This window comes from Bombyx mori, chromosome 8 (assembly GCF_030269925.1).
Source record: "Bombyx mori chromosome 8, ASM3026992v2".
NCBI classification, from domain to species: Eukaryota; Metazoa; Arthropoda; class Insecta; order Lepidoptera; family Bombycidae; genus Bombyx; species Bombyx mori.
The window spans coordinates 4,490,284-4,511,275 of NC_085114.1; the positions used below are offsets into that span (position 1 = coordinate 4,490,284).

Sequence of the window (20,992 nt, forward strand, 5' to 3'; positions counted from 1 at the left end):
CAATTGATATAAACAACATAGGCTCATATATGTACATGAGACCGGCGTTTCCGTCCACTGTGAATTGCCTTAGATAGATGCTTAAGACACTGTTGAGTAGTGTTGAGTTAGTTAGCGCACACTGTTTTCAAACAACAGAAAGCGTATTTCAGTCATGGCAACATGTTTTTATTTTTTATTTGTAAGGACTAGTGGTGCCTCAGAGGTCTTTTCAGCTTCACCAGGCTCAGCGAAATGGAGTAAGATATACCAACTACTGCCCGAGCGCCTTCGAAGATGATTTATCAGCTCAAGGGCAGCTGCTTTTTGAATTGGAATTATACAGTTTTACTTTAATACGAAGGTAAATTTTACTTTGCTTGCAGATCATAGGTCAAATTCTGCGGAGGATAGACGCAGCGTGGTCACACACAGACATTATAGCCCGAGAGCCCGTGGGATCTACCTGTATGTATTTGACCAGACCTGAATTTTCGTACATTGAGACCCCTATACCTACCATGCATGAGGTGGGGACTCACTAAGCTCAAAGTGGTCGACGCGCCGAGCGCTCAGGTAGGACAGGTACTGATTTTGACGGATTTTAAATCCATTTGACCACTTCTGCCGTTTTGAAATTTTGAAAATATATGATTATTATTATCGGAAAATAAGAATGGCAGACCATTATCGCGCATTTTACTTTGTGGCAGACCACTTTGAAAATGCTAAATTGCATTGAAAATGCAAAATTTTGAAAGTAATTGACTAGATCTGCCATTGATTTAATAATATGTTGTTTATTATAGTCTTAAAAACTTATATTGATCACTAGATTTTTTGGCATTGTATAGCTGGCAAGTTAAATGTTGAATGATAAAAATGAGGAATTGAATTCTTTTTTGATCAGCATTGGACCGTATTATTTATAATTATTCCATAAAAAATTCACTTCTTAATTGTCTAACTAATGAAGTTTAGTATATATAATATAAAAAAATATTAATTTCGGTAAATACATTGCTAAAGTAAATCGCAAGTAAATTATATTCCTCTAAAACAGTGAACGGAAAACATAATATACATCTGGCCGGGTAGTAGCTAAGATTTTATTATATGTTGATGTATGTACGCAATGTAGAGGTCTGCCGTGATCAATATAAGTTTTTAAGACTATAATAAACAACATATTATTAAATCAATGGCAGATCTAGTCAATTACTTTCAAAATTTTGCATTTTCAATGCAATTTAGCATTTTCAAAGTGGTCTGCCACAAAGTAAAATGCGCGATAATGGTCTGCCATTCTTATTTTCCGATAATAATAATCATATATTTTCAAAATTTCAAAACGGCAGACGTGGTCAAATGGATTTAAAATCCGTCAAAATCGGTACCTGTCCTACCTGAGCGCTCGGTGCGTCGACCACTTTGAGCTTAGTGAGTCCCCACCTCATGCATGGTAGGTATAGGGGTCTCAATGTACATAAATTCAGGTCTGGTCAAATACATACAGGTAGATCCCACGGGCTCTCGGGCTATTATGTGGATATTACGGGTGCGTTCAGGATTACTCTCAGATATTTGACCTTCCTAGTTGGTCGAAGATCGGAGGGAAGGGTATTTTAATGTGCGGTAGATCCGAGATAGGCGAGAGTAGCATCAGTTTGATCTTGTCATTCTACTTTATTTATTGTTTTCTTCTTCAATCAGGGATGCCCCATACATTACTACCGACACAGCCACTATGCTAGTCGCAGCGCAATTAGGAGCAGTAACTCCATTCCTGCCGTAAAAATCTTTGGCCAGCCCATACCGTGGGCTTCGAAAGCTAAGTACCCACGTGTCACTCTCGACAGGGGGAGTTACATTCGGACCCCACATTATGTCAGAACCCGGCTGAGCTGCGTTCCTACTCGGTCGACTTTACCCGATAATCTACAAGCGAAGTAAATTGTATTAAGTAATTGTAATAAGCCACTCGAGAGTCCTCCTTACAAGGAAAAGCTGGCTTGACACATTCAATGGCCCTCAATATTAAACATGCTAACATCACCTCACCCTGCCTTCAAAAACCTAATACAAACGGTCTCGCCTTTAAGGAACTATTATCATGAGAGGGTCTAAAGGGTAGAAACCTACTGCTGGGGCTGTCTATTATGGATTTTACCGCAATAAAATCCAATCTGATGCTCGTCATAATGAAAAGCAAATCAAATCACATCAGCGATGAAAAGGCAGAACTGATAGAGTTCTTTAAAGGAAAATCGGCAACTTTTACGGATTATTTCCTACATTTCAAAATAGGCCGGACTGTAAAACCCGCACAACATGCCGTTCTAATATTTTTGGCGAATGTTGCTGCTAAATTAAGTGTTCCTTACATTAAGTTAGATAAAGATTACATATCAATTTATCTCATAGCACAGAATTTTAAGGTCGATATTTAGTCATTTTTTGTGAAAAGTTTATTCATCAAATCGAATTATTTTGTTACTATTTTTAAAGTTTCGTTAATGTCTTAGGCCGTTGCTGATTTAAAAAAAAAGTGATAATTATATATTATGTATTTAACTTTAAATAATTACCTATAAAATATGTAAACATTTTTATAATGGTTTTAAGAATTTGTAGTAATTTTTAATGTTATATTTTTTGAAATAACCGAATAAGATTGAAATTGGAGTGCTTTCATTGAGTATTTTGCTTAGGGAGAGTTCTGATATATTTGGACATCGCTGAAACGATGAAATAGTGATGTCAATAAGTATGATCAAGTCATATCTATCTATCTATCTCTTAGGTTTATGGCGTTTGATCAGTCATAGTTGCCCGTGAAAATGATGACAGTGACAAATGGTTCTTAATTGACAAAACCTGAGGATTTTGTTTTTTTTTTACATTTGCTACGAAAAGGAAAAGTGAATAAAACAAGCAATCAAACAGTTATCTGCCTTTATTCTGCATTCTTCGTTAACCAGCAGCCATAATCAATCGATCGGTGTATTATAGGAAGGAAAAAATTAATTTACTATTACATTATAGTTTGGTTTGAATATGCGTTGAAATTACATGTAGATTATTGTATTACTATTACTTTTATAAGATATATGAAAACCAGTATGTGACGCCATTTTGTATTATTTATTCAATTAATTAACGGGACTAGCAGTGTTGTAAAATTATATGATTTGTAATTTGTACTTAGTTCTATTACTTACTATTATACTATCTAGTATTTGTTGGAAGTCATAGCGATCACAAAGTAATTTAACGAAAGTTTTTTATTAAAATCTATAGGCGATTTTGCGAATTCTATAAAAAAAATGTGTTTTATTATTGTTTTACAGGTTTTTAGTATTTTAATTTGTTGTGATAAATCTGACTCCATAATTAGAAACAAAATGGCGTTGCACGTTAAAAACTGTTTACCGTACTGCTTTCTGTGGCTAGTGATGTGTACACGTCGATAAAAACCTTTCCGATAAAATTTTATTTCGTTATGGCCGAACATTCCATTTATATTAAATACATTTTTTTTGCATTTGTAATAATTTTTGAAAATATAAATTTTGATAATATTTTTTTCTTTTGTTCCTAAATATTAATCCAAATAGTTTTTTTTTTATATTCTTAATATCGTATTTACAATTTTCCAACAGCCGAAAAATATGTTCAATTTTTATAATATTATTATTTTAACGACTTTTGTTAAGTAGTAGGTAACAGTACAAATATTAATGATCACAAGTTGGTTTTCATTGGTCATTAACATACAATATTACATTAATTCCTTATAACTATTGGTAATACATTTAACAGCAGGTCTTTCAGGAGTAACTTATTCTATTTACATGAAATTATACATGATTATGATTTGAAATAGTGAAAATGAACACAAGAACTTAATTAAAAATACATTCAAAAGAGTTCTCTAGGCAGTTTATTTTTTAAATAAGGCACCTGCCTATATTTTTGAAAAATAATCTTGGAACCTGGTGGTTCAGTTATTTTACAGATTTTTTGTACATAATTAGTGTGGTGGCACCCACTTTTTTATTATTTACCGTGGTTTACAGATAATAAGGATATTTTGAAAATATTATTCGAATGTGAATTTTAAAAATAAATTTTATAACAATTTGAAATTTTTAGGTTTCTTGGAAAATCTACCATATTTTTTCTTTTATAATTTCATCAAAATCTACGTTTCCAAATGCGAGGTAATTTTAGTTCAATAAAACTTCATCACTCGAACAATATTTACAAAATTTAATACAATTATTGAAGACCCCCTGTTACATGTATTTCGCTTATGAAAAGTGCAATTTAAATACACATGAAGTAGTTTTAAACAGTCAAAACAACTGAATATGCAAAAAAATTCACAATGTCTTACATTACACGAAATGATACGAACCGAAAAAAGACATCGGAAATCTAGGTACGGAAATATTATTTTGAAACATAAAATTAATAATACAATTATTTTTTTCTCGTTAAAAATTAAATTACGCGAAACAATATTTACAATTAACTGAATCACTCAACTATACAATACAGTTTTAAAATCTAATTATCTATCAACAAGAACCTACTGTCGATACAAATATTCGGTTGAGGCTTGAGACTGACACATTAAACTACATTCATTTGTCGTTACTGTTCTTAAAACTAACTATGAAGTGCAACAATCGCTAAAATAAAAACACAAAAGGGATCCATAATAAATTAATGTGTCATCTACATTGGAGAGTATCCGAGTTATATAATAATTAATTTTAATTATTTACAAAATGCAATATTTTTACAAAAGTCAGCTAACACTAGGGTGTACCCATTAGTTCAGGATCCGATCTAAATCGATTAATCGAATCTTCTTATAAATGTTCAACTGTTGTAACTGCATTTTGTTAGTTGAATTAAAAAAAAACCATTAAAATTGTCTATTACAATGACAGTGCCTGAAAAGTTCACATTTTTTGTACTAATAAAAGGCCTACAGTTAATATCTACCTCATTCCGATCATATTAATGTAAACTACATCGAGACGAATATTTCAGTCCAAATTTGTTTTAATACATTACGATATTCTTAATTCTACCCTTAATTTTCATGTCTCATATCTATTGGCTGGAATCGCTCAAAGATCGCGGTAAGGCCAGTTTTTAAACTAAAAAAGAAATAAAAATCGAAATCGAACACGAGATCTCGGATTGAATTTTTAAACACCGACTTCCGTTATTTTTCAAAATTAAGAATAAGAATTACAAAAAGAAAAGGTTTTATTAAAACATTAAATTTGATTTAGACCATTCCTTTGGACATCATCCGGACAGTGTTCTTGAGAGCTTGTCGCTTGTTGCAAAACCATATTCTGATGACCTCTCGTTCGTAGCCTAACTGATGGGCAAGTCCGGTTATTTCAGTGCCTGGAAAAAGGAAAACATCAAAAATTTACGTCCGGCCATTGAGAGAATAATAATATGCTCCGAATAGAATTTATTGAAAAATTATAATAAGTTTTTTAAATACGCTTAATGATTTATTTGTTTGTGAAAATTATTCGTTAGTAAGGTAAATAGACAATACTCGACACAATACTAGACACATAAATACTGTATTACTTTTTAAACCGTATTACAGCCCAAAGAGAAAATAATAAGACTCTAAATTTAATTTTCGCACGAGTGTCAAAAAATCTCGTTTAGTTTTTGAAGTGAAATTTCTTTAGACTCGATCGATGACGTCAAATACTACCAAAAACAACGTTTACAATTTTTTTTTAAACATTAACTGATTTTATTCATGTAATATGCACATTCTTTATATTTATTCATTCTCTTTAGAATTTTTTTAATCCTCACAAGTTTCAAATAATTATGGCATAGATAAAACAAGAAAAACGGCGGCCGATTAGGGAGCTATCGCGAAAGTTCTAGGCTCCATTAGCCGCTAGTTGTCATGGCCATTCGGGAGTTCGCTTGATAACCTAAACCACACAAATCACAATTTAAATAAGGCCTGACGAGAGGGCTGCGTCGTGGATGGACTCCACGGCCTGAGATGACAAAAAAAAAAAAAACATAATAATCTGTTATACCAGATGGATGGGTGTTCCTTTCGAAGTGCGCGTTGAGCAGTTCTAGGGCCTGAGGTGTGAACGATGTTCGCCGTTTGCGCTTTTTGCTCGGCTCCATTCCAATGAAGTCCGTCAGATGATTTTGACCGGATGCGTACCTGAAAGAATCACATTTACAATTGTACGGTTTGTCCGCATAATAATAACAACATTTGTGATAATGATAACAACTCCAATATTGAGTAATTGTTTATTGATATGCTTACACTGATTGGTTACTGTTTATATGATAAAAATGACTTATTATTTATTCGTAGTAAAATAACATTATGCGAGTAGGCACGCGACGCCTTGCTGATGGCAGTACACGAACTGACTCGAAAATGAATGAGTTTGATGTAAAATGCATCGGTATGCAAATATGATGTGCGCGCTGGCCCGTACAACAATCATTAATTCTGTATCAATTTAATACAATGCTTATCGTTATCGCTTTAGCAAAATGAGCTAACTAAATTTTAAGAAAAATCACTGAAGAATTAATGTTGATATACATATACCCATACTGCTATAAAAGCTGATTTGTGTAATGAAATATCAATAGAGCATGCTTCTTTTCGTTGTTTTAATTCTTAAAATTAAAAGCAAAAGGTCAATTATCGATTATTTAAACTTTCAAACTTACATAATGTATTCAGGTTCATATTGCGTTAATCGATACTATTTTCAGAACATCTATTTGAATAATCGATTCAAATTTTTTAGTTTAGATCCAAAAATCCACATACGAATCAGACTTAAGCGTTTCCTGCAAAACTAAATCGGACCTTAAGCTTTTTATTTCGAAAATTATAAAACTACAACACTATTACTGTACAAAATCTTTGCTGATTTCTTAGTATATTTTAATGTTCGATTTATGCAAAAGATTTTGCAACTTTATTTGTTAATATGGGTGTATGCTGAGGATAGAAATACAAGAGTGGTTACTGCTTTGAGGTAAAGAAGCAAAAAAGCATAATATATATAGGCCGGACCGTACATGCTGTTTATAACATGCATTGATTTGTCAGTTTGTGTCCATTGTTTTTGGCAATTTAGGGGAAGTTTTCAGGTAAATAACATTAGGGTAAGATATATTGCGTTCCAGCGTTGTAGCGCGCGCTCTATCTTTCTCTCTCTCTCTCTCCCTATCCCTCTCTCCCTCTCTCTCTCTCAAACACACACAAACAAATTCATGACAATGTAGAAAATTAATCGCTCCTGCCCTGAAAATAATTGGCCTGTTCGAAAACGATTTTCTTTTCATAGGTTTTTCGTGTCGTCCAGTCATCAATTCATAAAAAGCTACAAGGGCAAAATACCATACATTAAAGCATTTCAAAATGAATAACATGAAAGTAAATAAAGAAATCACTGCTTTAATCATTAATGACGGTACATATATTTAGATTAGGTTTAAATGTCATAAGCATTGCCCTGGCAAAAAAATCTAGCATAGGTAAAATTAAGTGCCTAAGAACATAACATAACATAAGAACATACAGCTTGTTCTATGCAATCAAATCTTCATCCCTAAAACTGATACAGTTAAGTGACTGATACAGTTAAGAAAACTGTATCCATAACCCGATACGGAGATCATTTTAATGAGCGAAAGAAAACAAAGGTCTTTGACCGATTAAGTATAACATTCAATACATTTCGCGTTGAAACTATTTCAATTCAATCCGTTTTCTGGTTTTCTCGTATTGACGTCCTTTGAATAATGTTCTGATCGGGTAAGTAGAATATCTGTAGCATTTTCTCAATGAGCTGATGTAGTGGGACTTTTATAATGCAGTTTTGTTGCTAAAGGGTCAATGTTTACTTAATGGAAATAATTATCTAGTGTGTTATAATGATTACCGGAGTACATAGATATTGTAAAGATATTACCAACACCTAGCTTGAGTCATGAGGTTGAAGCCTCAATTGGATTCTATCATGGCTGTCTCGTCTTAAGAACGGGGTCCCGCATCTAGGGCAAATTCGCAAGGCAGTAACATCCTTACGTGATTATAACGCAATAGGATACAGTATGCTTAGTGCGAGTTTTTTAACGTTCTCGATAGCGTAAAAGTTAGCTCAAATTTTGTATGCAGTGGGGACAGCGCCCCTAGCGGCAAACGTAGGCAAACGATCCATTCCATACAGATATGAGCTAACGTTTACGCTATCGAGAACGTTAAAAAACTCGCACTAAGCACACGGGTAACCGTCCCATAACGCGATAAATACGTTCCTACAAAGATCAGTGTTGTGCGAAATAGTGTTATATGAGGAGACTTGAAGTTAGGTGAAAAAGGAGAGTAATTTTCTGAATGAAAAACTCAACTATGCCTGTATGTATTTTTTTACCTATTATACATAAAAAAATAAGCAGTGAGATTTCGGTTATTCCTATATTTTGTGTGTTCACAGTGCGTAATGTAATTTGCTTAATAATTTTAAACAAAAATCTCGTTATCGTGTTGTAGAGGTACCGTGCTATAAGAAGGTTTTGGGGAAATTTTCTTTTCGTGTTAGGGTGGAATCGTGTTATAAGATACCGTGTTATAGGAGGGTTACCTATACCGTTATTTGTTTCAATATTTATTCAGAATAACCGTGTTACTGCTGCGGTAAATAAATATAAATTAATAAGTAATGGACTTTATTGAAGAAATTATTCTTTACAAGATATTTGATGTGGACGCATGTGGACGTAGATTCATTCATAGACGTATTACAAAGTTTGAATAAAGCCAATTATGACGTTATTTGAGGACACACAAATGTCACACATATTTGATTAGGAATACTCGTATTGGTAAATTCTTAAGTTATTCGTAGGTAAATTCAAGATTACATATTTTTCGTCAAAAATTGATTTGTAATCAGACAGCCTATTCCTTGAAACAGTTATTCAATCAAAGAAAAAAAAGATCCTTATCAATTGTATTTAGTCGGTGACGCTTGGTCACAATCGCGCATACTCGCTTCGAAATTTCCAGATCATCTAGATCTGAATATTTCTGGAAGGGTTATAATTTCAAAACCCAAAACAAACGTACAAATTCTACTAAAGCAAGGAGTTTAAATGTTAAATACACTAATAATCACTTAACATCTTAAACAGAAACAAGTCCGGTACATTAATTCAAGTATCGCCAGCGGAGATGCTCGTTAAAAATTACCACCGAGGAGCCGATTGCAAATCCGACATTTGCAATGTTAAATTGTACCGTTGGATCGAGATAATGCATTTTAATTATACGAAACGTTAAATCTATAGACCTGTTTGGTAAATACCGAGTAATTAGATCGGTTAGCGAATTAAACAAGTTGCTGTGATGTTTATGGGCACTAGTTTTCTTTGTTGGATGTGGTAATATATAAACGGAATTTTTATTGGTCTTGTAGGCAGACGAGCATACGGCCGACCTGAGTGGTTATTCTCGCCCATGGACATCAGCAAAGCCAGGGGCAAAGCTGAACCGCTGCCTAATGCCAATTCATAAAATGTGGATGCATGTGTTCACTGATATTTTAACCTCATAAAAAACCTCGATGTCAATATAGCCAATTGGTGAGTGTGAAATTAATATTTCTTCACATGTGAATAAAGAATAAAGAAACATAAAGCGCTTCATATTGAAAATGACACCAAAGTTGACATCCGACTACATGTTCGAAATGCATATGTAGGTAAATGTACATATAAGAAGAAACGATATGAAGCTATGAGTTGCAGCAGCAAAAACTGCTTAATACAGCTATCGGTTATTCATTATCTAAAATGTTTGTCTTCACATTTTAATCAATGATTGACAATATAACAACACTTGTAGCGATCATCCATATATAAGTCTATATAAAACTCATAGGGATAGGCATATAGAGAAAAGATAAAAGAAGGGGCTGAATAAAACGTTTCATTTTGTAAATTGTTACATTTTGTTAATTTACTTTTACTTCAGATTTGATTGTTTATTAAATTATTTATTTATTGTGGGAAACTAAACCAAACCAGTGAATGTAACTTCGCTGTTTTTTCCAAAAAGTCGACTAAAGTCTCAGTAAATAACCACAACTTTAACGAGACCTTATGTCGTCCCATCTCATTTGTTTTCATTTAATTGTATCTCAATTGATTAGTCTTAAATAAATTAAATGTGTCTCATTTCGCTTCATATCGCTTTTCATACAAAAAAACATGTGTGTACATATTTAAAAAATTTAGATTCTGGCAATAACCTCATTGGAAAAATCCAATTGCCATACTTAAAAATAGAAGAAGGCACGATACATATTTTATCGTACATACAGCACACATACCCCATTATCATTTAACAAATATCGATCCATATGATGCATTATCAAATTATGTTGTAAATGACTTAATTTCAGTTAATATATTATTGTGTAATGAAACAAAATTAAGCATACATGCAAGCTTTGCGTTTAGATAAACACGACCATCTGATCTAGAAATATAAAATCTTCAAAACAACGCATACCTTATTAATAACAAAAATGAAAATACTCCGTTTGAAAATTGCAGTTTTTAAACAAGTTGAATAAAAGAGACTGACTTTTATATTAATGATAAGTATTCCTAAATCAGATGTCGTCATTAGTGATGCTAAGGAGAGAGGCGGGTAAGCGAATAACGAACGTAAAGCCTACACCGTAAAAGCGATAGTTAGTCCAGATTTGAGAAATGTCTTTGACAAGGTCGCTAAGCGTTTACAGGCCAAATGTTCCACGACACGGTGACACAACCACGGACACACTCATAATTACCTTTCCTCGGCTTCCTTCATCCAACGTTCGAGCACCGGTTTGATTTTCTGCGCACTTTTTGGTGTTATATCCAATTTCTCAAATCTGTATCGAACATAAATGTAATGTTAGATTCTCAACGCACCGATCAAACAAAAATCTACCGACGCGAAGCTGAACGCGGAAATATTCTCTAAAACGGTAATGGCATAACACAGGACATTGACATTGCGCTAACGATTTAAGAGAGAGAGGAAAAAAAAACAATGGGCAATTTGAATTGCCAGTGTAATCAGTTTGATTAATACCGAACGAGGTAACAATAAAACAACGGATTCAATTAGGAACGAAAGGTAACGTATGCCAATGCCCTGGCTTTTGAATTGCGCAAAGTGAATATAAAAAAAAAGTAATAATGAAATAATACATCATGCTATATTAGATGGAAAGTTAGAATTAATCATCGAGATGGTACAATAATAAAAATGATACAGTTCTCACAACAATAAGTCATGTTGTCGTATCGACACGGTCCGGTGGTTGTTGCTTTAAGCACGGGGCGGTTTGTCTTAACATCAAAATGTGAGTCCGGCCTCATGATGTATGGCGCCTTCGTAGTAATTACCCAAATGCAAATACCGTATACGTGTGAAAAGGAAAAAGTATGAACGCCAAAACAGGTAATTACTAATAATTATATGCGGCGAACGTTCAAAAGGTATGCACGGATCGTGGATCCAGATAAGATTACATTAAACAGTGTTGAAACATTTTGATTTAAAGACAATTCACTGGACCGAGCTGTGCGTGTGCCAAAGCGTGTACTTAATGCGTGTAAGTTAAGTATCTCTAAATTTATCTTCAAAAGTGTTTTGTTTATAAATGAACCAACAAACAATTTATTTGTATTCAGTCCCCTACTTTATAATGAGGATAAATTTAGAGGTACGTGATGTAGGGATAAAAAACAAAACATACATGTTTTGTTGTTGTGAAGACAGTTGAGCTGCTAGCATCTGCGAAGCCAGGGCACTGGGGACGGTAACAGATTATATATTAGATATTGAACATCATTGACGAATACCCTGTGTGGAAGATGTCAACAAATTAATAAAATTATGACGGGGGATAAAGCCGCACGCTTCTGTTCTAAAACTCTGCTCGTTTTTGCCAATCAACCTGCGTTTTTTAAACAACTCTACAAAATATTTAAAGTGGTCTTGATAACATATTGAACGAGTGTAGTGTGATTTGGAATTGTAATCTTTTGGAACAGTTGACGATATGTTAATATTCGTTTTGAATGTTGATCGAAAGGTGTAAACAAAGGTTCTTAACCGATGCAACGGCCGCATACATTACCCCATCACTTGTATAAAGATGTCTAAAAATAATCCTAGCCGCGTTTTCGTGTCGAGAATCAAAATAATGTCGTAGCCGTTCTATGAATCTTAAATTATTGTAATCAATACTATTCTGATTCGTCGTTTTAAAACAAACAAGGACTGTATTATGAAAAATGAATAATTTTTGTCGCCGTCTCGGGTTGATTATGTCCAAAAAAGTATCTATTATGAAAACGTCAGAACAAAAGCATCAATTTAGAGTCGAAATGACGAGTTAAACGAATTCTATTCTTCAATAATAATATGTTTTAATTAAAATGCAAATTAATTAAGTCCAGTATAATGAAAGGGGTAGCTAGCTACCATGTAGCGACGTCACTACACCAAATTGGAGGGAGACGAAAGAAAAATTAATGAAAAATGAAATCACGACGGGACAAAAGACAAGGGAATTTTACTCTTTTTAATTACACGAAAAAAGTAATTACCGGCAAGATAATTAATTAACTGGAACAGAAGTAACGATTAATGATTTTATTATACGAAGGAGGCCGTTCGGGGGTCGGATTGAAATTTCCTTCTGTCTTGGAGTTCGGTCACATTCCATTTTGCATTGAAACACAATTAGTTCACCGTGTACCGCTTTAACTGATTTCATTTGATTTTATTGACCTAAATTATTCTCAATTACTGACAGAAATCAAGAGCAATATCTATACTAATATTATAAAGCTGAAGAGTTTGTTTGTTTGAACACGCTAACCTCAGGAACTACTACTGGTCCGATTTGAAAAATTCTTTCAGTGTTAGCTCATTTATTGAGGAAGGTTATGGGCTATATAACATCACGGTAAGGCCAATACAAGTGGAGCACCATTAAAGAATGTTTCAAAATAGGGGTTTAAATAGCTCCTTAACATTCTAGAACTGAAAAATATTTTCACTTTCTACGTAAATGAAGTTGCGGGTAAAATTTAGCGTTATGCCAAAGTAACTATTCCACGCGGACGGAGTCGCGGGCAAAAGCTAGCTTTAAAATAAAATACACGGACAGTGTAAAGATTTATTTTCGGTGCAAAGAGATTAGAGATTAACTGTTTTGCCTCGGAAAACGTTCGTATAAACGTCGCATTGAGGTTAATATGAAAATCAATGCTGCCAACGTAACAAATGGAAGACACCTAAAAATAATTAGGAAGCCCGCGCCTAGCCGAGTAAAAAATGGTGTAAGCCACGACACCGCCAGCGAAACGGAAGCCGTCCAAATGGTAATTAATTAAACGAATTGTAAGCAATGAAAGGAGTCATGCTGTTTTACAAATCACTTCAATTAACGATATTAAAAAGTTGGGGAATCATAATTGGCCGGCCCTAGGCTGCGTGACCAAGAAGACTGATGTCCGAGATCCGAATATTCCTGTCAGTTCTTACGATCGTATAATGTTTTTATGTTAAGCATGCGTCTTTATCCGTCATCATGATAATATAGTGGGATGTTTGAATTCAATACTTTAAACAGTTTAAACGTTGTTACTGTTTTAACAACAACAATAAATAATACAATGAATTTTAGTGTGAACACGGACTCCAATCGTATTTATGAAAGTATAATTTTGAAGGAATGAAGTTTAATAAAAATTCATATATTTAAAAACAAGTTTAAATTCAATTTCGATCGTTTCTATTATATTTATTAATATCGGAGTTAGTGACTTTTATGAAAGAGTGTAAAACAATAAATTGACTTGAGTTAATGAAACACATTTCTAGGAAGTTTGGAATGATTAAAATGTTATGTAACGAAAATAATTGTTACATGTATGCAAGAACCTACCTGCAGATCGCACTTTGACTATATGCTGGTCCTTCGGTGACCGACAGGGCTTGGCCTACTTGGGTCTGCGTAAGTCCCAGACCAAGTCGTCGCAGTTTGAAGGCCTTCGCGAATTCCTTGATGTCTTCTAAGTTGATCCCATCGACTACGTTGCTGGAAGACTGGCTGATCGTTGGCTGGTCTGTTTGGGTAGTAATAAATAAATAAATAAATAAGCCTAACAGTAATAGTAGTTTTGTAGTCGTCGTGGCCTAAAGGATAAGACGTCCGGTGCATACGTATGTAGCGATGCAACAGTGTTCGAATCCCGCAGGCGGGTACCAATTTCTCTAATGAAATACGTAATTATAATTTGCGTAATTACTGGTGGTAGGACCTCTTGTGAATCCGCACGGGTAGGTACGACTACCCCGCCTATTTAGAGGTATCATAACAAAAAAATAACTTAAACTAAAATATATTCTCGGCATTCGGCTTATTTCTCCTCGTAACAGCTTGTCATTCGGCAAAGGCCTCCTCTAAGGATTTCAATTTGTTTCTGTTTTTTGCTGTATGTGTATGGGTAGCAAGCTGTATGTTAAAGAAAGCACATATTTGAATACTAATTAATAGTTGATTTTTTTTTTGTCAAGTTTAAATTGACTCTCATTCAAGTGAATTCGCTTCATTGAGTCTTCTGATAAATTCGAAACCACTAATTATCTGCCTTTTATTTATTATTAAAACTTACTACTAATAATAGGCTCAATAGATATAAAATTTTGAAGATAGCTCAGATAAATTTTGAAATAATGATATTTATGTTTCTCAATTCTAAAATGTGTATGATCATTATCTTAGTCTTATTTTCATTTCTTTTATTATATTCAGTTTATGTTTTTTTTAAATAGCTAATTGGTTAATTCAGTAAACAGTATGTCCTACTTAGTCTGGCCATAAATACTGTTACAAAAAGCAAAAGATTTTATCTCGGGAGATGAAGATATCACCTAGAACCATATCGCGTATTTTAAAAGATGACTTAGGACTTGCAGCCTATAAGAGACGTACTGGTCATTTCTTAACTGATAATTTAAAAGAGAATAGGGTGGTAAAATCGAAACAACTACTGAAGCGGTACGCAAAGGGAGGTCATAGAAAATTTTTGTTTACGGATGAGATTTTTTTTACAATTGAGCAACATTTTAACAAACAAAATGACCGTATTTATGCTCAAAGCTCTAGGGAAGCTTCCCAATTAGTCGATAGAGTGCAACCTGGGCACTATCCGACTTCAGTGATGGTTTGGTGGGGTATTAGCTATGAAGGAGTGACTGGGCCATACTTTTGTGAAAAAGGTATCAAAACATCGGCACAAGTGTATCAAGATACCATTCTTGAGAAGGTAGTGAAGCCCCTTAACAATACCATGTTCAATAATCAAGAATGGTCCTTCCAGCAAGACTCGGCGCCAGGTCATAAAGCTCGGTCTACGCAGTCTTGGTTGGAAACGAACGTTTCGGACTTCATCAGAGCTGAAAACTGGCCGTCGTCTAGTCCCGATCTTAATCTGCTGGATTATGATTTATAGTCAGTTTAGAGAGTACGGCTTGCTCTAAACGCCATGATAATTTGGAGTCCCCAAAACAATCCGTAAAAATTTTCCCATGGAAAGAGTGCGTGCTTCTAGTGATAACTGGCCTCAACGTTTAAAGGACAGTATTGCAGCCAATGAAGACCACTTCGAATAAGCTTTTTAAACTTTAAATTGTTTTATATTTATGTATTAAACTAACGCACTGTAAAGTTATAAATGTTATTTGCAATAGAACTTTTTTTTTCCTTTGTCTCAGTATTTATGGCAAGACTAGGTATTTAGGTACATATTCGTAGAAGTACACATGTATGTAATGTATCGTAGTAGGAACTTATGAAACAAAATTAGGTACAGGTACGGTGTGATTGAGTTGATTTTGAAAGTACACATTACAACGTGAATTTTATGGCTCTAATAAATACATAATTAATGTAATTTTACATTTTGCTCATGAATATAAAAAAAAAAACATTTAAATATTAAAATATTATAAAAAAAATTGTAGATGTTACAAAAAAAAATTATAAACATTAGTTTACGACAAATTCTTAATAAATTTTAATAAGTTATGCAAAATATTCTATTACGGTTCTATAATTATACTGGTGGTAGGACCTCTTGTGAGTCCGCGCGGGTAGGTACCATCGCCCTGCCTATTTCTGCCGTGAAGCAGTAATGCGTTTCGGTTTGAAGGGTGGGGCAGCCGTTGTAACTAAACTTGAGACCTTAGAACTTATATCTCAAGATGGGTGGCGCATTTACGTTGTAGATGTCTATGGACTCCAGTAACCACTTAACACCAGTTGGGCTGTGAGCTCGTCCTCACATCTAGGCAATAAAAAAAAACATAATCTTAATCAAAGCGTAGCAATATTTCAATTCATTAAAACCTCACAGAGCATTTATTCGAAACGAGATGTTAAAGCATCCAGTTAAAGTGCTAAGCGAAATTATAGCCAAGTTTAGTGGGCAATTTATGTAATTAGTAGATGGTGGCAGTTCCTAATTATGCGGGATGTCATTAGTGGAGACGCCCTGGCAACACAGAGCCCGGTCCGCGGATTGGGTTGCCAGGTAAAAAACGTTTGAATTTTCCTTTTATTTTCACGTGTCCTCCTTAAAAAGGATTTAACCGGTAGAATATCTCACAAAGTACATTTTAACAGAGCCTATTTTGATTTTACAGATTTTTAAACTATCAGGATTATCGGGAAAATTCCATCAAGAGATTTATTTTGAAAGTTGACAACATTACTCGCGGTCCCACCCGGGGCGTGCTTAGCTAACCGATGACAAATTACTCTGCCATTTTACTCCGTTAGTTCATGGAGTAGTAGTCTACATCAATTAAGATGGGGCAGGGGTTCGCAAATTGGCAATCGTACCTTCATTTACCGTTCGATGCAGACGATTCGTAATTATGTTTTGTTGCCAAATCAAGGTGAGCTTAAGGCGAAAATGGAACGTTTCGGTTTGATTTCGATTATTTTTACATGCTTTTTATTTGTCTTTAATCTTTTGTATAAAGACGCCTAAGTGGATTGTTGGATTTGCTCATCATTTGACTTGTGTTAGTAACTCATTTCTGCTCGTATCTATGACTCGCGGAAGGACGGGCCACGGCGTTCCCTAAGTTCGGTGATAGCTATACCAGCATTTATTGCTAGGATATATTGTGAAGCCCAGTCTGTAGTTCTGGTAGTACTGCTAACCTACGTATTTCTGTTGCGTAGAGAGATGAAGACAGCCGATATACAATTAAAATTTCGAGCCTATGTCCCAAAGAGATTGATTTACCTCCCAAAATTCAACACTTCGAATGAAAAAAACACAGGAATCTTCCATATTCAGGATGAAAATAGTCTATATTATTTGAGGATTTGCACGTAGACCTGGATACAAAAGTCTCGTCTAAATCCGTTCAGACATTTCGGAGGTGAGCCCGGACAAACAAACAGATAGAATGTGGAAAAAATAAGTGCTCCACGTAAAATTTCATATTTACCAATTTAAATTATTTCGAGTCTTTCTTTCCAATTAAAATGGTTTTCTCGCAAAAAATAACCAGATTCGTTTTGTCTTGTAGCATGCGTTGCATTTGCAGCAAAGCGTTTTTATGTATTTTTGTGTAATGAAAATTAAATTTTAATTTTATTTATATCCTAGTACTTTAATAATAATATGGAGATTTATTCTTCACATAACACACACGCGTACTATGTAATCCTATGTATTAACTACTAACTTTGTATGCCTAAAATGAGATGATATTTTCAGAGACAAAAATTCAATATATTAATCTCCGTTTTCTGTGAATGAGTTTGGTAGGGGATTCTTATTGTAATTTGATTACGAGTCGTTTTAGGGGAACGTAATATAATATTCTTTACATCCTATTAGTTATTGCTTTTTCGTGTGATGACTTTTTTTATTAGGTTTGTCTTGAAATAACTATTGTTTTGTTGGAATTTCGTATTGGTATTATTGTAGGTACCGCCATTCTACTGCGAATCAGTCACGTTGTTCGAATTTAGTATTATAGTAGGTATCGCCTATCTCGTCTACGAGTATTTCTACCGAAAAGCTGTCACGCGTTCTACTTAGAATAATAGAATAGACGTGATACAATTGAGATTTCGATATGACCCGAGGAGTGTACCTTATGGTATTATTGTAGGTACCGCCATTTTACTGCGAATCAGTCACGTTTTTCGAATATAGTATTATAGTAGGTACCGCCTATCTCGTCTATGAGTATTTCTACCGAAAAGCTGTCACGCGTTCTACTTAGAATAATAGAATAGACGTGATACAATTGAGATTTCGATATGACCCGAGGAGTGTACCTTATGGTATTATTGTAGGTACCGCCATTCTACTGCGATTCAGTCACGTTGTTCGAATATAGTATTATAGTAGGTACCGCCTATCTCGACTACGAGTATTTCTATCGAAAAGCTGTCACGCGTTCTACTTAGAATAATAGAATAGACGTGATACAATTGAGATTTCGATATGACTTGAGGAGTGTACCTTATGGTATTATTGTAGGTACCGCCATTCTACTGCGAATCAGTCACGTTGTTCGAATATAGTATTATAGTAGGTACCGCCTATCTCGACTACGAGTATTTCTATCGAAAAGCTGTCACGCGTTCTACTTAGAATAATAGAATAGACGTGATACAATTGAGATTTCGATATGACCCGAGGAGTGTACCTTATGGTATTATTGTAGGTACCGCCATTTTACTGCGAATCAGTCACGTTTTTCGAATATAGTATTATAGTAGGTACCGCCTATCTCGTCTATGAGTATTTCTACCGAAAAGCTGTCACGCGTTCTACTTAGAATAATAGAATAGACGTGATACAATTGAGATTTCGATATGACCTGAGGAGTGTACCTTATGGTATTATTGTAGGTACCGCCATTCTACTGCTAATCAGTCACGTTGTTCGAATATAGTATTATAGTAGGTACCGCCTATCTCGTCTATGAGCATTTCTACCGAAAAGCTGTCACGCGTTCTACTTAGAATAATAGAACAGACGTGATACAATTGAGATTTCGATGTGACCCGAGGAGTGTACCTTATATTAAATTCCCGGAGCCCAAAGATATGCGAGCGAAAAAAAATTTCAAATTGTACGGATTCGTTTTTTGTTATTGTTAAACGACTTTTCCTCCATCGTGGAAGTCGTTCTTCATCACGTGTTAAGTACGGATTTCCTTAGAAATTTGTTTTACCTGCCTACAGGATTTGAGCGCCGGTTTATTCGCATTGCGGTCGTAATTTTTAGGTTACTACTCGTTTTGGTTCACAAAAATTACTAACAGCATCTTGAAATCTAGCAAATTGAAGGTTCTCTATTAATGATATATTCTTTTCAGATTTAAAAAACCTAAGGTCAATAAACAAATTTAATAATATAAGTGGGTATTTTGTAAATATTCGAACCTGGATGACGAACTTACTCGTCAGCACAAAATTGGAATTGTCGGAAATAACCAAATAAAAATAATAAACGCGATATTAAGCCGTAAAAATATTAATTATGTCGTACTGTCACGTTCCTATCGCGTCTCAAAAGGTCGATGTCCCACAGCCCTTTTAAAGTTAAAAAAAAAAACTTCTAATACCATAACAATTAGATCTGCTTTCGTCGCCCAATTAGATATCGCGTGATGAGCGCTCGCCCATTAATTCGAAAGATAAGTCAATTGGCCAAAGTCGTTACAGTGTATACCCGAATCCAATAACAATAATACATCGAGATACCGCTCAGTTAATTGTTTAATACATGTAATAAATTAATTAGACGCCATTTGCGATCGCGTGTCTGCGAACGAGAGTTGGCACGAGTTTTTTTCGGAAGATTAATTCGGGTTTACGTAAGACTCAGGTGGTTTGAGCGTTTTTTTTTTTGGTATTCACGCATCTGTGCGATGAATTTTTGTATTGAAAACTTGCAATAGGTACCAAAATCCTGCGTATTTGTTGAATGGTGGGACAAACATTATAAAATACAATTGAGATTTAAGCTTCTTTATTTGTTTTCAGGAAGGAAGTATTACTGGTTGCCCGGAGGTCATTCCAGTTTAACCAGGACAGGGGGGCACGCACGGGCTCGGCCAGGAGGAGTGGGATTTGCTAACAGCTGCCCGAGCGCCTCCGAAGGAAACCTAAGGGTTCAAGGGCAGCTGCTTCACGAATGCATCTACTACTGGAATTGCGAGCAGATACGGCTAGAAACTAAGCGGGCTACTTAAGCCTCATGTTCCAAATGAGGTTACAGGATTCCCGTTGTTTTTCTATGGTACCTTAAAACCAAACTCAAAGCCAGCTGGGCAATGTACCCCTTCAGCCATCTATACAACATTATAAACAACGGACTATGCCATAGAAATACAGAAACATAATGTTATTTTAATTTAAGCCTGTTGAAATTACTGTTTAAATTTGTTTGTTATATAACATAGAGTACAATTACAATAAACTATAGTGTTTAATTTCAGTTAATGTTATTATTTCAATAAAAAATAGATTTGTTTTTGTTGACGAGAATTAATTTCAATGAAGTTTTTCGTATTTCCTACTTGAATAGTAGGTACGTTGTTACAAACATTTAGCTAATTGTTCAATACTTTGCCATAGCAATTACTGTATTGCCACTTTCTATCGAACAACGTTTTCGGTAAAGGCTTTCGTGTCACACAATAATTGCACGTTGTAATTACATTTAGTGAAGTTTTTTTTATTTCTCCCTAATAAATTGACATTCACAACGCCGACATGTCGAATTAGATAAATTGTCGTAACATTCACGTTTCGCCCGATGATAAAACTGTAAAATTGTTGATAGA

At 34.5% G+C, this 20,992-nt stretch overlaps 1 protein-coding gene across 8 annotated transcripts in view; it reads right to left on the bottom strand.

The window, feature by feature from the left end:
* Window positions 1-5,247: 5,247 nt before the first annotated feature.
* The window catches only part of LOC101737716 (POU domain, class 6, transcription factor 2), a 204,219-nt gene continuing 188,474 nt past the window's right edge, over window positions 5,248-20,992 (bottom strand). For 4 of the 8 annotated variants that reach the window (XM_038012279.2, XM_038012278.2, XM_004924086.5 and 1 more), the window contains 5 exons: window positions 14,049-14,229; window positions 11,847-11,900; window positions 10,890-10,973; window positions 6,084-6,220; window positions 5,248-5,412 (listed from right to left, as the gene is read on the bottom strand). In XM_038012279.2, the coding sequence (XP_037868207.1) occupies window positions 5,288-5,412; window positions 6,084-6,220; window positions 10,890-10,973; window positions 11,847-11,900; window positions 14,049-14,229 (581 nt within the window). In that variant the 3' untranslated portion in view covers window positions 5,248-5,287. The remainder of the gene's footprint in view (window positions 5,413-6,083; window positions 6,221-10,889; window positions 10,974-11,846; window positions 11,901-14,048; window positions 14,230-20,992) is intronic. The other 4 variants (XM_038012281.2, XM_062669684.1, XM_038012280.2 and 1 more) reach the window with 3 other exon arrangements.